This window comes from Glycine max, chromosome 15 (assembly GCF_000004515.6).
Source record: "Glycine max cultivar Williams 82 chromosome 15, Glycine_max_v4.0, whole genome shotgun sequence".
NCBI classification, from domain to species: Eukaryota; Viridiplantae; Streptophyta; class Magnoliopsida; order Fabales; family Fabaceae; genus Glycine; species Glycine max.
In genome coordinates, this window is record NC_038251.2 from 2135207 (window position 1) to 2150764 (window position 15558).

Sequence of the window (15558 nt, forward strand, 5' to 3'; positions counted from 1 at the left end):
TATCATAAAAATATTCATAAATCAATCGAGATTTTATTTCTAATATTTTTTTCTTAGGTTCGCCAAAGTTAGTTACAAAGTGGATCAAAATAAAAAAAATTAGCTTATTAAATTATAAATAAGCAATAAAATTATCATTTATTTAAAAAGAATAATCAGAAAATTAAATAAATATACTAAGAATAAAAATATAAAAAAATATAAAAAAAATAAAAGTTAGAAATTAACCTAAAAAAATACTTCAAGTAGGTTTAAACAAAAACTAGAAACTAATAAAAAAAATTATTTATTAAGATTTAAATAAATCTTTCAACTAATAAAAAAATTAAAAATAAACTAAAATACTTTTTTGAACATAACTTTAATATTAAGTTTAGAAAGAGTACTTTAAAGAAAAAAAATTAAATAATATTAACTAATTTTCTTAATTTTTACATAAATTAATAAATTTTATTTATATTTAATTGCGGAATGAACATAAGAACATGTGCTTTGTCCTGTTTTCATATTTGCCTTTAGCCCTTTACACACTACACAACGACATGCGTGAGTAAAGTGGTTCTCACAATTTCCTTACACACTACTGGCTGGACGACAAATGTGAAGTAATACATTTTTTTTGCTTTCATAAAAGATAAATAGTCCTTTAAAAAGAATAAGATAAATAGTAGAAAATGGCAAACACGAATAAGGACAAATTCGAGTGATATTTAATTGGAAACAATTTTTTTTACCACATTTCCTGCTTATCCAATCATAATGTCACATGTTTTTCGTACCACTTTTTTCCTACTAAACAACATCTCTCTCTTATATAATTGGTTGAAAGTTCTAAAATCATGAGAGATATTTGTTAACGAATAAGTAGGATTCGTAATTTTTTTAATTTTTAAACTAATAATAATAAATTTTATTTATTTTCTCATTAATTTTGAATACAAACCCGAATAAAGGTGATTCAGCGTAAAATTAAAAGATTTTTTCAAGGTAAAAAAATTAGAAGAATTTTTTTACAACTTATTTAGATCTATCTTATAATATAAGCATTGTTAGTGAATAAAGTGAAGAAGTACTTGCAAGTTTTCACACTCTTGCAAGGGTGGCATACTAGTGCTTTTCTTTATCATATGATATCATATAAGTTGGTTTCTGGAAAGAAAGAAAAAAAATACTAGCAAGTTTCGATATAATATTAAGTAAAATTTATAAATATAATTTAAAATATATAAAAATCATTATCAAATAATAATGAAATAATTGTCTTTAAAAATAAAAGAGAAAACAGGATGTGTTATCATTATAAAATCAATCTTTCTACATTAACATTCAATAAAACTTAACTATTCAACCAAATCAAATTAATCGTTAAGAAATTATTTTAAATTAATAAAGTTTTAAAAAAGCAGTATAGTATATATTGTTCGTCAAGACAAAGCATTATGTTTTATTATATAAGAACAAAATAAAAAAAACCAAACTTTTTAAAAGTATCACATAAAAATAAATTGAAAAGATGATATCATTAAATTTGATAAATGAATTGCGTGGATTAATTATTAATTTGGTTTTGATTATTAAATTTTAAATTGTGAAATTAAAATTTAATGGTATGAAATGTTTCAGTATCATAACCAAATATTTTGGAATTGGTCAAATTTTAATAATAACCAGTATTTTAATTTGTGCATAAATAAATATTGATTTCGCATAACTATAATGTTATAGTAATTAATTTTTTAGAATAGATATATTACATGGTTAATTAGGATTTTAGTTCTAGATTCTAATTTTTACTTTTCCAATTTTTTTTAACAATTCTTAATCTTTCATTAATTTTTGTCAGTATTTTTAGTCTCTTTAAAATTATCCGTTTTTTATTTTTCATTTATTTTTATTACTCAAAAACCTAAAATATAAATAGCGATGAAAATTCTATTTCACCCTGTATATATGATCGAATGCATAAGTAGTTTATGGATTCTTAGAATATAATATTTCTGGTACAAAAATTATATAAGAATTTGTTTGTGCAAGCCAACTGCTTCTGATTTATATAATTGATAGAAATATTAACAACACACTTTTTAATATTTTATTATTATCATATTCTCTCTAATTTGTTAAAAAATTGAAAATTTAAATTGTATAATTTTTAACAAACTAGAAAAAATATATTTAAAAAAGATGTGTTAGAGAATATAGTTGTGATTATCTGGATAATTGAATATAATATAATAACGTGTTTGTTTCTATAAAATAAAATAATAAATAAAGGAGGGAACGTGCAGCACGAGGTAGAATTTAATAATATAAATATGCTTGGTAGACGCAGTGCAAGAGACACGAATCTCACGAGTCTGGGCAGCAATATGAAAATAATATAATGTGACATGATGGGTCCTTTTCGGAACAGAAAATGGCGCCCATTCATAACCCGACACGCTTTAAGTTTATTATTATTAGTTGCTGACCAATCAAACCAATTCAATATTCACTATGATTTTTATTCTTCCTACCTTCATAGCTTGGACTCACTCATTCATTAACGTATAAAGATTCTGAATTATTAATGTATGGATAGGGTAGCTGTATGGTCATTAGTTAATTCTTTTCATGTCCAAAGAAATCACGCCTCGTAATATCGTATGGACGGACGACTGTGCCAGTTACTCATTGGTTTTCATTTTTTGCTTTTACGTGACTCTCATGATAAATCTAATCAATTGACATGAACTATTTCAATTTAATGTCTTAGATTCGAATTTGGATTTTTTTTATAAAAAAATAACTCCAACTACAACTGTAAGACTGGTATCTACTTAAAATTGGATAATATGTAGTAGCCATGATTTTCATGCACGCGAAACTAAATGATCCTTGGACGTAGACTTGTGAGCGAGAATATAGGTTAGGATTGGGACATATGGCCACCCATTTCTCACTATTGCGTGGCGTCAATGATGGGCAGAAGAAATAAGATTATTAAAGGATGAGTTTGTATTCACCTTTAATTTGTTTGCTTAGTTGAAGCTTTTAAGTGAATTCTTTATAAGTGTAGAATATATATATATATATATCAAAGTACTCCTTCAAAAAGTTGGTTCTAATTTTATAAAAAATAAACTTTATTGTTTTTCAAATTCAAGTTTCCAACTTTAAAGACCACGTGTATTTTTTATGTGTAAACAATATTATTACAATATAATATATGTTTTTTTTTTTTATATTTACTCAAGTGTCGTAGGTACCTCTTTTTTCTACGGCTCTTACTAACAACAACTATCCCAATAACAATAATTGGCTGATCTACAAGATTGTTCATGTCCAGTTTATTGCTGCCCATTATAATATAAGATAATAGAAATCCTTTAAAAAAAATATAATAGAAATATTTTAGTACACTATTTAATATATGTTTCTCAATTTAAAAAGAAATAGATAAATTGTGTACCACACCCACCAACAAAAGAATCTACTCTCTCCATTCTAAAATAACTTTTGTACATCAAGAAAAAATAATAAATAGATGAAAAAAATAACAATTTTATATCAACATTATTTTATTTCTAAATACTATAGTTTATTATTAATATACAAAAAATATAAATAAAAAGAATAATTAATGTTATATTAAAAAATTAAAATAATAATTATTTTAATTTAGACATTTTTTACACGACAATTATAGGAGGATATAATGGTTTTTTAGTAGATGTCTAAATTAAAGTTAGGAGAAATTAAAAGTATTTTTACTTTAAAAAGTAATACATTTTTCTTTGTTTATTTGATGCATTGAAATTCACAAAAACATTTTCAAATTCTAATCCAAATATAATCTTATTCTCTATTTTTATTTATCTTGACCTGCAGAATGGTTTCACCTTATTTTCTGAAATAAACTACCAGTTGTTGTTTAGAAAGCATAAAAATAGTTTTTAAAATAAAATGTGAACACCATGTGATCAGATATTTAGAATAATAATAATAATAATAAATGAAACCTCGTTATAAATACTAATTATTTTATTAAAACAAGTAAAATTATTATAGTGCACAGCTCTTCCAACTCCATGAGAATCCAATAGTCAAAGAAGGACAGTGTTTAAAGTAGAGTAGATAATTTTATATCCTCTTCTCTTATGGTGTATTTGGTATGAAAGAGAAGAATAATGAAAATAGAAATGAAAAAAATGAAAAATTTGAAAAATAAAATGATAAATTAAGTTATTTGATTGAAAAAAAATAAAAAAATATACTATTTCCAAACTTATTTTTATTTTATTTATTTTACCGTACACTCAAATATTATATTCATCTATCAAGCCAAGCCTTATTTTTTGTGAGCCCCCAATCAATAATAATATACTTTTGCAGGTACAGGCATTCAGTGACGGTGAGCCACGTAAAATTAATGTGACGCGATACCCAAACCCTGTCCTGGGCCTTTGTTGAGGTGGGTCCATGCTCACATTATGTGCCGGAAAAGACAAAGTGCTAAAGCCCACGTTTCAGCCTCGGTTCCATAATGGCATCAAAAACTAAAAAAGTTACTTAAGTTTAATCAAGGCTTAATTATTCATTTTATCATCATTTTATTTTAAATAATTTAGTTTTTCTCTATACTTTTAAAAAATTTAATTTAATTCTTATGTTCTTAAAAATAAATTAATTTGATCTTTATTTTTTTTAAAAAAATTAATTTGATTTTCAAATTCTTAAAATAAATTATTTTAATTCTTAAATTTTTAAGAAATTGAGGAGTAAATTGGTTCATTTCTAAAAATTTGAGAATCTGAACATTTTAAATTTGAGATCAAATGAATTCAAGAACTTTATGATTAAATTGAATATTTTAAAAATTAAGGAATTAAATCATTTAAAATAATTGGGGGATTCAATTCATAATTAAGGCTTGAATCTAATGTAAAGATAGTACTACTATGTAATATTAATTCAAATCAAATTAATTTTTTTTCTTTTAATTTAGTTGGAACTAGCTATTTATATTTTAATTTGTTTTCTTATGATTTTAAAATTACTTTTCATTTAATAATTAAAAAAAATAGCACAAAATAAAATTTAATAATCACTTGAGTTCTAATCAAATCTTAAACAAAATATCTTTTAAAACATAAGTAGTAAAATAATAAAAATATCACTAAATAATATTGATATATATATATATATATATATATATATATATATATAATAAATATTTTTGCTCAAACAGTTTGGTTATAAACAAAAAAAGTTTCTCTACGTGGATATAACAGAAATGTTCAATTGTGGTTTGATTAATTTTTAACTATGTAATAAGATTTAAATATATTTTTAATTTCATAAATATAATTTTTTTCACTTTTAGTTCTTAAGAAATTTTTTTTCCTTTAATCTCGCAAGTATAAAAATAGACAGCAAAGTGAATATTATCTTATTTACAAATATTAAAAACAAATTTTTTCTTTTAATAAAATATATAATCTTAAAAAAATGTAAGAGTTCAAAGTAAAATAAAAATAAAAAATTGTGTCCACAAAATGAATGTGTGTGTCTCTTTGTTTTGATTTATACAATTTACTAACCAAATCAATCACTGATTATTTTTTTTTGGTTTTGAAATCCACTAATTATTTTATTAAAAACTTTTAATTCTGTAAATTATTTTTAAAATATTTTTTCAATTAATTTGTTAGTTATATTATTCAAATGTAACATAATGAATGAAAAATAATAAGATTAAATTGTAATTTTAGTCTTCAATTTTTTTTTACAATTTTGATATAATTCTTAATTTTACATATAAATTATTTTTAGTTGATAAATATTAATTTCTATCTTATCTTAAAAAAAAAATTCTATCTCTTTACAATACTGACACATTATTGGTCAATTATTAACTTAAATGATCAGTGTATGAAAAATTGAAGATAAAATTAAAACCGTTATTTTTAAAATATCCGAGGACTAAAAAATCATAAAAAATAAGAAAATAAAAATTATACATCATAAATTAAAAGGGATAAAAGAATTATAAATCAAATCCTTTTCATACCTGATAAAATTTCGTTAGCTCCTCAAAACTACCTACTGTCTTCTTCCCAGGCCAAATGTCTACCATATATGATGCATGCCATATGGCATATGGTCGTTCTTATCTTATTTTTTGCCTCCTTCCCTTATCAACATAGCCATGCAACCACGCACAAGGGTATGTCTAATTTCCGGTAAAAGTATTTCAAAAATATATTCGAGAATAAAATTAATAATTTAAGGTCATATTTGATTGTCTTTTAAATTAAAAGTATATCTAAAAGTAAAATTTTGCCTGAAAACATAATTTTGGAAATATAAGACTTAAAAGTACTTTTATAAATTCAGTTTGTATAATAAAATTTGCAAATTTTATTTTAAATATGCAATAAACTTGCGGGTGTCGCCTAGTCAAAGACTCAACCCGAGATTGACATTTGTTTTTCTCTTGTCATTTTTAGTGAAAAAAAAAATGTAAAAGTCATGTTTAGCATAATTACTTAATTAATGAATAAGGATCACAACTAGTCGAAACGGTAATTATCCGCTTTTTTTAATAAAAAATTCATCTATACGTGTGTTATTATTTGTTAGGTATCCGTTTATAAAACTACTTGCGATTAATAAAAAACTTGTGGGTATTCCCCGATTCTCCTAAAAATCTTTGAAATTAGAAGGCCTTCGGATTGTTATACGAAGTAAATTTTGATGAAAAGAAAAATTGACATTTGAATAATATTAATGTTCACGTGAAAATTACACGAGATATGAGTTTGGGTGACGTTTCACTTGAAGAAAATATTTTAAAATTATCAAAAGATGAGTAATAATACTCCACTCGAGAATATTAATATTGTTGAATTTGTTTCTTCCTCCTTGTTTGGTACCCCTAACTAGGACCGCGAAGGCTTAAGGGTTGTTTTAATGCTGAAGAGAATAAAAATTAATAAGCATTTTTATTTTTTAACCACCGGGGGATTACATAATGCATGCAAGTTGGAAAATTAAACCCTAGCTAAGCACATAAGCAAAAAAAAAGAAGAAAAGTGATCCGTTGGAAAATAGAATATTTGATAGTTGGATTTTGTTATCTATAAATAGGGGGCATGTGATGTTTGTGTTACTCAGAATCTGAGAGTAGTGTGTGGTTGAAAGTTAAGAAGTAGCAAAGATGTTTCCATTCGGGCACAAGGGTCAAAAGATAAAGGGGACTATGGTGGTTATGCAGAAGAATGTGTTGGATATCAACAGCATCACCAGTGTTGACGGGATCGTCGGCACCGGCTTAGACTTCTTAGGCAGTGCACTCGATACAGTTACTTTTTTAGCCTCCTCCATCTCCATCCAACTTATTAGTGCTACCAAGGCTGATGGTAATTATTCACTTCACTTCTTTCTCCACCTACTCATGCATACTATCTCCATCTTCTCTTCTTCACTTCTATTTCTTTTTCTAAAGTCAAGCACACATGGCGGGATAAAACTTTTATACTGTTTTTCAATCAGAATTAAAGTTTTATCTTCATTTTTCATAAAAGGACTTCACTGATTACTTAAATGAAATTTTAGTTTTGATTGAAAAATAGCAAAAACAGCATCTAAGATACTGTACATAGGTTTTTTTGACAGAAGAAAATTAGTCATATATTAACGAAAGCAAAACTGGTGTTAAAATTAATGTTTGAATTAAATCGCCAAGCCCACAGATCAATGGTCATGGAAATATTTCAGTTTAATAATTAGTTTGAAGATCAGTTAGACTCTTGAATATATTTCAGTTACCTTAAATGTTTGAGAAGAAAACTTTATATACAGCTTATAATATTAACAATTCGTTTTAAATCATATTGTTTCTCATAAAAAAAAAATATGTGCCCAAGTAAAAAGTATGTAAAATATCAATCTAATTTAAATTAGACTGAATTGGATCAATTTTTTATTTCAATCTTCATTTTGTTTTTCCTTAAAGTGTTAAATAAATTATAAGATATACAATAAACATAAGAAGAAATAATTTAAAATATTAAATATCTCAATAGTACTATAAATATAAAATTATATATCATTAAAACTAAATTATATATCATTAAAATTATATTTAGGGTCTTGATAACCTTTGCTAAATGAATTAATAATTAGGAAATTTTTATTGACATAATATACGGCTACATTTTTCAATAAAAATATTTTATTTTTCATTCTTTAACCAGTGTCTTTTGTTGGTTAGCATTTTCTTTAAATTTATGTATCTTTATTCAAATAATAACTAAAAATTTAATTAATTAATTATATTTTTATAAATAAGTAAAAATATGTGATAATTTTATATAAAAAAATAAGAAATATAAATATAAGCATGAATGATATATATAATTTAATGATAAAAAATTGTATATAATTTAATGATAAAAAATTGTATATATAAGTTTTGTTTTGATTGAATTGATCGGTCATCAGTTTTTAAAATGGTATTCGAAATATGATTCAATCCAATACAAATATTTGTTTGAGTTTCAGTTTATTCAATTTTGTTTTGGACTTTTATTGCCTTGATGGTTTATGAACACCCTAGGGTAAGTTTCGTTTGTTTGTTATTCCAAAAAAATAAAGGTAAATTTCGTTTGAGATTTGATTCAATTTTGTGTGAAATTTGATAGGTGGGAAAGGAAAAGTTGGAAAGGCTACAAATTTGAGAGGAAAGATAACATTACCAACCATAGGAGCTAAGGAAGAAGCATACGATGCTCAATTTGATTGGGACAGTGACTTCGGAATTCCCGGTGCATTTTATATTAAGAACTTCATGCAAAACGAGTTCTACCTCAAGTCTTTAATTCTCGAAGACATTCCAAACCATGGAACCATTCACTTCATATGTAACTCCTGGGTTTACAATTCAAAACACTACAAGACTGATCGCATTTTCTTTGCCAACAATGTAAGCTACTTAGTGCCTACCATGAGAACCAAATAAGACACCACTTGTATCAAAAATTGAAGTTATTAATTATGTAATGCAGACATATCTTCCAAGCGAGACACCGGCTCCACTTGTCAAGTACAGAGAAGAAGAATTGAAGAATGTAAGAGGGGATGGAACTGGTGAGCGCAAGGAATGGGATAGGATCTATGATTATGATGTCTACAATGACTTGGGCGATCCAGATAAGGGTGAAAAGTATGCACGCCCCGTTCTTGGAGGTTCTGCCTTACCTTACCCTCGCAGAGGAAGAACCGGAAGAGGAAAAACTAGAAAAGGTTTCTCACTAGTCACTAATTTATTACTTTTTAATGTTTGTTTTTAGGCATCTTTTCTGATGAAATGTATACTTTTGATGTTTTTTTGTTTTAGCATAACTGAATTAGTAAAGTGTGTTGTGTTCCTTAGAAGTTAGAAAAGTACTAAGTATAAGGTCTTTGAGTTGTCGTCTTTATCTTAACAGATCCCAACAGTGAGAAGCCCAGTGATTTTGTTTACCTTCCGAGAGATGAAGCATTTGGTCACTTGAAGTCATCAGATTTTCTAGCTTATGGAATCAAATCTGTGGCCCAAGATGTCTTGCCTGTGTTGACTGATGCATTCGATGGAAATCTTTTGAGCCTTGAGTTCGATAATTTTGCTGAAGTGCGCAAACTCTATGAAGGTGGAGTTACATTGCCTACAAACTTTCTTAGCAAGATCACTCCTATACCAATAATTAAGGAACTTTTTCGAACTGATGGCGAACAGTTCCTCAAGTATCCACCACCTAAAGTGATGCAGGGTATGCTACGTATTTTGATTATTTAGAAAAGTTAACATCTATTAGCATTGTACTCCTGTTTTTTACTCAACATTCAATCACGTGGTTGGATTTTCGAACTTTTCTTATTTGCTGCAGTCGACAAGTCTGCATGGATGACTGATGAAGAATTTGCAAGAGAAACAATTGCTGGTTTGAATCCAAATGTCATCAAGATTATTGAGGTAAGCTTAATATAAAAGTTCATTGGTAACAAACTACAAGCAACCAAAAGCTTGGTCGCACTTTGCTTGTCAAATTTGGGATTGCTATACTCATTCATTGCGTGATAAATTTATTCCAGGAGTTCCCACTAAGTAGCAAGCTAGATACTCAAGCCTATGGTGATCATACCTGTATAATAACAAAAGAGCATTTGGAGCCTAACTTAGGTGGTCTCACTGTTGAGCAGGTAACGATATGAGTATTTAGTTTCACATTAAAATTGTTTCCCTGTAATGTTTCTGCTATTGCTTTGTAACTATTTGTTTTTTTTTTCTTTAATGTGATTCCAATGAATATCAATTAATTAATTATACTTGGTTGAACAGGCTATCCAAAACAAGAAGTTGTTCATCTTAGATCACCATGACTATCTCATTCCATATTTGAGGAAAATAAATGCAAATACCACAAAGACTTATGCTACAAGAACCATATTTTTCTTGAAAAATGATGGAACTTTGACGCCATTGGCCATTGAGTTAAGTAAGCCACATCCTCAGGGTGAAGCATATGGTCCTGTTAGTGAAGTCTACGTGCCTTCGAGTGAAGGAGTTGAAGCTTACATTTGGTTACTGGCAAAGGCTTACGTTGTTGTGAATGATGCTTGCTACCATCAAATCATTAGCCATTGGTATGATATTGTCATTTGGCAATGAGATCCAGCAACTAAATTTGATAATGTATTTATGAATAAATGATTAACGTATTAACATGGATGGATGGCAGGCTAAACACTCATGCGGTTGTGGAGCCATTCGTCATAGCGACAAACAGGCATCTGAGCGTGGTTCACCCTATTTACAAACTTCTGTTTCCTCACTATCGTGACACCATGAACATTAATTCACTTGCCCGCAAATCCTTGGTCAATGCCGACGGTATTATAGAGAAAACATTCTTGTGGGGTAGGTACTCTTTGGAAATGTCTGCTGTTATTTACAAGGATTGGGTTTTCACCGATCAAGCATTGCCTAATGATCTTGTCAAGAGGTAAGTAATCTTGTAAAGTTTATTAACAAATTAGAAATATATATTGCTTAAAAAATAAAGAATCTAAATCTATTTAAGTCATCAATGACATAAGAAGAAAAAAGGCTTCAGGCTTGATATAACTCTTGTGCTAATCAATGTTATTTGGGTGCTTTTAATTCAGAGGAGTTGCTGTTAAGGATCCATCTGCTCCCCATGGAGTTCGACTTTTGATCGAGGACTATCCTTATGCTTCTGATGGGCTAGAGATATGGGATGCTATCAAGTCTTGGGTGGAAGAATATGTCTCATTCTACTACAAGTCAGATGAGGAACTTCAAAAAGACCCCGAGCTCCAAGCTTGGTGGAAAGAACTTGTAGAGGTGGGTCATGGGGATTTGAAGGATAAGCCATGGTGGCAAAAGATGCAAACTCGTGAAGAGTTGGTTGAAGCTTCCGCTACCCTCATATGGATTGCTTCAGCTCTTCATGCTGCTGTTAACTTTGGACAGTATCCATATGGAGGTTTAATCCTGAATAGGCCAACTATTAGCAGGAGATTCATGCCTGAGAAAGGGTCTCCTGAATATGATGCGTTAGCTAAGAACCCTGAGAAGGAGTTTTTGAAGACTATTACTGGCAAGAAAGAGACCCTCATTGACCTTACAATTATAGAAATTTTATCAAGGCACGCATCTGATGAGTTCTACCTTGGGCAGAGAGATGGCGGTGACTACTGGACTTCTGATGCCGGGCCATTAGAGGCCTTTAAGAGGTTTGGAAAGAATCTTGAAGAGATTGAAAAGAAGCTTATAGAGAAGAACAATAATGAGACATTGAGAAACCGCTATGGGCCGGCTAAAATGCCTTACACTTTGCTCTATCCTTCTAGTGAGGAGGGATTGACTTTCAGAGGAATTCCCAACAGTATCTCTATCTAAGGGCTCTATGGTTGCTGAAGTACTGTCCCTGGCTTTAAATAAATGTGAAATAGAAGGAATCTGATTCCTTCATCAGTTGTGTATGTTTAAGTTATGTATTTGGAGTGGCTGAATGTACTTGTATTTGTCATTAATAAACCATGTTTGTGTAATGGAAACCAAAATAATAAATGCAATCATGCAGGTTTGAACTTTTTAACAATGCTGCTGTGAAGTGCAAACTAGAAGAAAACATCATCTTATTTGAGTCACGATTTCAATTGCAGCAAGCGTTAGTTGTTGAAATTGATTTGTCCATGTATTCAAGATATCATTTTTCCTGCCAAGTCAGGGCAGTGTAGGACATTTATATAACCACAACATATGTCACTTTTTCTAGTCGTTGGTAGTTTAGCTCTGAGCCTTGTAGGACTTTACTTATTGGATACATTAGTCATATTCTTTATTGGTGTGCTCATATTTTTATTGATAGATTTTTACCGTGTGTTAATTTTGCAGCGCCATGTGAATTGAGTTGTGACTTATACGTAATTTGCAAAGCAGATTAGATTAGACAGTGATGATGAAAAAAATGGAGAAACAAATATAACAAGATGCAACAACTAATGAGAACTACAAAGAATTAATACAATTTTTTTTATTAATACTAATAATTTTTATTTCTTATATACTTATAATTCAAAATATCCGTGTAATACATTTTTTCTTTACTAAAAACATAATTTTGTGTGTTACGTAATCTGCGGGATGTATATTTCTAAACTATATCATGACAAGTGCTAAACACAAACTAATAGTGCTCACTCCTCCTATTATTTGCAAACCACACAACCAAATTGTGGGCTCAATTACAATATTAAAACACACAAGATGATTGAAACATTAGATAAGATGCAAGATTTATTGGATCTCTAGCCTTGCGTCTTTTTTATTGGAAGGTACGTACGTACTATATAGTAATTAAAGTAAACCACCTGTGATGGTTAATTTGACGCATATTCTTGGACCCATGTCTTAATTGCAGCCCATATCTCTAGCTAGCCCATCAACAGCATAAGGGTAGTCCTCTATCAGAAGACGAAGTCCATGTGGGGCAGATTGATCCTTAATTGCGACTCCTCTTAATCAAACAAAAAATATAGATATATCTCATCATTAACAAAGAATAATGAATGTGCATGTGATGGTTAATTTGACGCTGATAACTACTAAATAATTGTACTCTGATAATAGAAAATGAAGTAAAATTATTTTAAAAATAATTATTTAACAGTTATTTGTGCTTAAATATTAAAAAATTGATGTTTCGTTGAATTTTGGCTGCAAATATAAAAACTGGAGGTGTTATAAGCAAACAATGAAAAATAACAAAGAAGAAATCAGAAATGGTCCAATCCAACATCTCGCTTAGCGTGCAATTTGCGTTAAGCAAGACAGGAGACACAGGCGCTAAGCGAGGCGTTAAACACAAGAGTCAGAACTCGCGCTTAGCGCGTAACACACGCTAAGCGTGCGCAACAAAAACAGAACCCGCTATGCGCACAGCATGCGCTAAGCGCGCGATCCAACAGAACAGAGTACACTAAGCGAGAGGAGCTCGCTAAGCGCACGATCTAAATGCGCTAAGCGAGGAGAATCACGCTAAGCGAGTCTACGAAGGCCCAAAGCCCACTTCAGCAGCTATAAATAACGAGTCTGGCCAAGGGAAAACGACACATCGAGTTTCAGAGCACTCTTACTACCACCTAAAGCCTAAGAACTCCTACTCTCTTCTCTCTTTTGTATCCATTCTTTTTTTCATCTCTCTCATTGTAAAGCCCTCATGGCCATGAGTGGCTAATCCCTTAGTTAGGGCTTGACAGGCCTAGAAAACCAAGCGATGTATGATGTACTTCAGATTTATCAATGAAAAAGGATTCCTTCTCAGGTTTTTCTATTCTATGATCTTTTCTATTTTATCTTGCATTTTCATCTTTACATTCTTTTGGGGGTTAGATGCTCGAGAGAGGGTAACTTCTAATAAGATTTAAAGAAAAGATGCAGACATTAGTTTTAGAAGTTAGATGCTCGGGAGATGGTAATTTCTAATAGAACAATAAAGAAAAGATATCATAAGGAAATCATTGCTAGGCATAGAATGGTAACTTTATGCCCATGCATTTAGCAAACATCTAGAATTTATTCTTTGTACATTTTATTTATCGAGTCTTTTCAAAAGAATTTGAGAGATAGGTAAATAAAATATGCTTGTCATCGTAAGACATCAAGGACAAGTAAATGAATAGATGTGGGTAGAATAGATCCAATTAAATTGATAAAGAAAAACCATAAATTCATACATCATAGGCAAACAAGGCATGCTAGGTCTTAATATTCACATTTCATTGAATTTCCTTCTCTAATTATTCTGCTTTAATTCTCTTGCTTTTTATTACTCCCTTTAATCGTTTCCTATTCTTTCTTCTATCCCTTTCTCTATTAATTTTTCACTTATAAATTGAAAAGTATCTAAGATAAATACAACATAAAATTCTTGTAGAATTCAACACTCGGACTTCCAAGATTTTATTACTTGGACATTTGGTACACATTTGATACACTTGCTAAACACATAACAGACGCCAAGTGCAACTGTCATTAGGATCGCATGCAAAGATTAGGATCGCATGCAAAGATGACACATCCCATATCAAGGCAATATAATAAGATTATTATTATTTTGTTTAGTTTGATATTTAATATAAAAAACGACGTATAAATATGTTTACTTTATTATTTATCTTTTACAATGTTCTCGTCTTTACATAACTTGCTAGTTTTTTTATTCTTGTAAGAGTATTGATAAATTGATTACTATATACAGTTAATTGTAAATTCCTAAACATAATTTTAGACACATGATTAAATTAATCTCAATTGTTAATTTTTATTAAATGTTTGTCACGGTAAATTAATCTCAATACTTTCTTTTATTGAAAGATTAATTTAATATCAAAAGGTTCACATATATGTTTGTGTACAAGGAAGCAAATCATAAAAATAGGAAGGAACGTTAGCAAAAAAAAAAAAAAATAGGAAGGAAAAAATATGCTTGTGTACAATTTCAAGAACTTAGGCAACTCTTTCTTTTAATATAATTTGCACAAATATTAAGATAAGCTTAATGCCATTCTAGAAGAATATATACCACTATTTATGAATCTCTTTACTCTTTTTTATTAAATGCACAAATAAGAGAATGTTCATTCAAACTTCTTTTTAATCTCTATGATTTAAAAAAAACTCTACCCGAACCCCATCAGAATAAATATTTTGAAAAAGAAAAAAATACACATTGTTAGTATGTATAATGATAAAAATACAAAATTAAAGTGAATTGTCATGTTAGCACCTTGTAATATTTATTAGTCACGTAAGCATAATCTCTATCGGCGTATGAATATAAAGAGCAAAATAATTTTTTTCCAAATTATAGGACTAAAAAACTAATTTTAAATTTAATAGATTAAAAATATATTCAAATTTTAAAAAATCAACATTTAATTAAAATAATGAAAAGTATATTAGATTCAACTATAAAAAAGATTCAACCATAAAAGTATGTTTAACAG

The 15558-nt window shown here is 28.7% G+C and overlaps 1 protein-coding gene across 1 annotated transcript; it reads left to right on the plus strand.

Annotated features, from left to right (window-relative positions):
• Positions 1 to 7041: 7041 nt before the first annotated feature.
• VLXB (lipoxygenase L-5) lies at positions 7042 to 12149 on the plus strand. Its single transcript, NM_001251274.3, has 9 exons — positions 7042 to 7403; positions 8688 to 8968; positions 9051 to 9288; positions 9474 to 9794; positions 9912 to 9997; positions 10117 to 10224; positions 10364 to 10668; positions 10764 to 11027; positions 11191 to 12149. Exons 1-9 carry the CDS (start codon positions 7202 to 7204, stop codon positions 11945 to 11947), a joined length of 2562 nt encoding a protein of 853 aa, NP_001238203.3. The 5' UTR covers positions 7042 to 7201; the 3' UTR covers positions 11948 to 12149.
• Positions 12150 to 15558: the final 3409 nt, after the last annotated feature.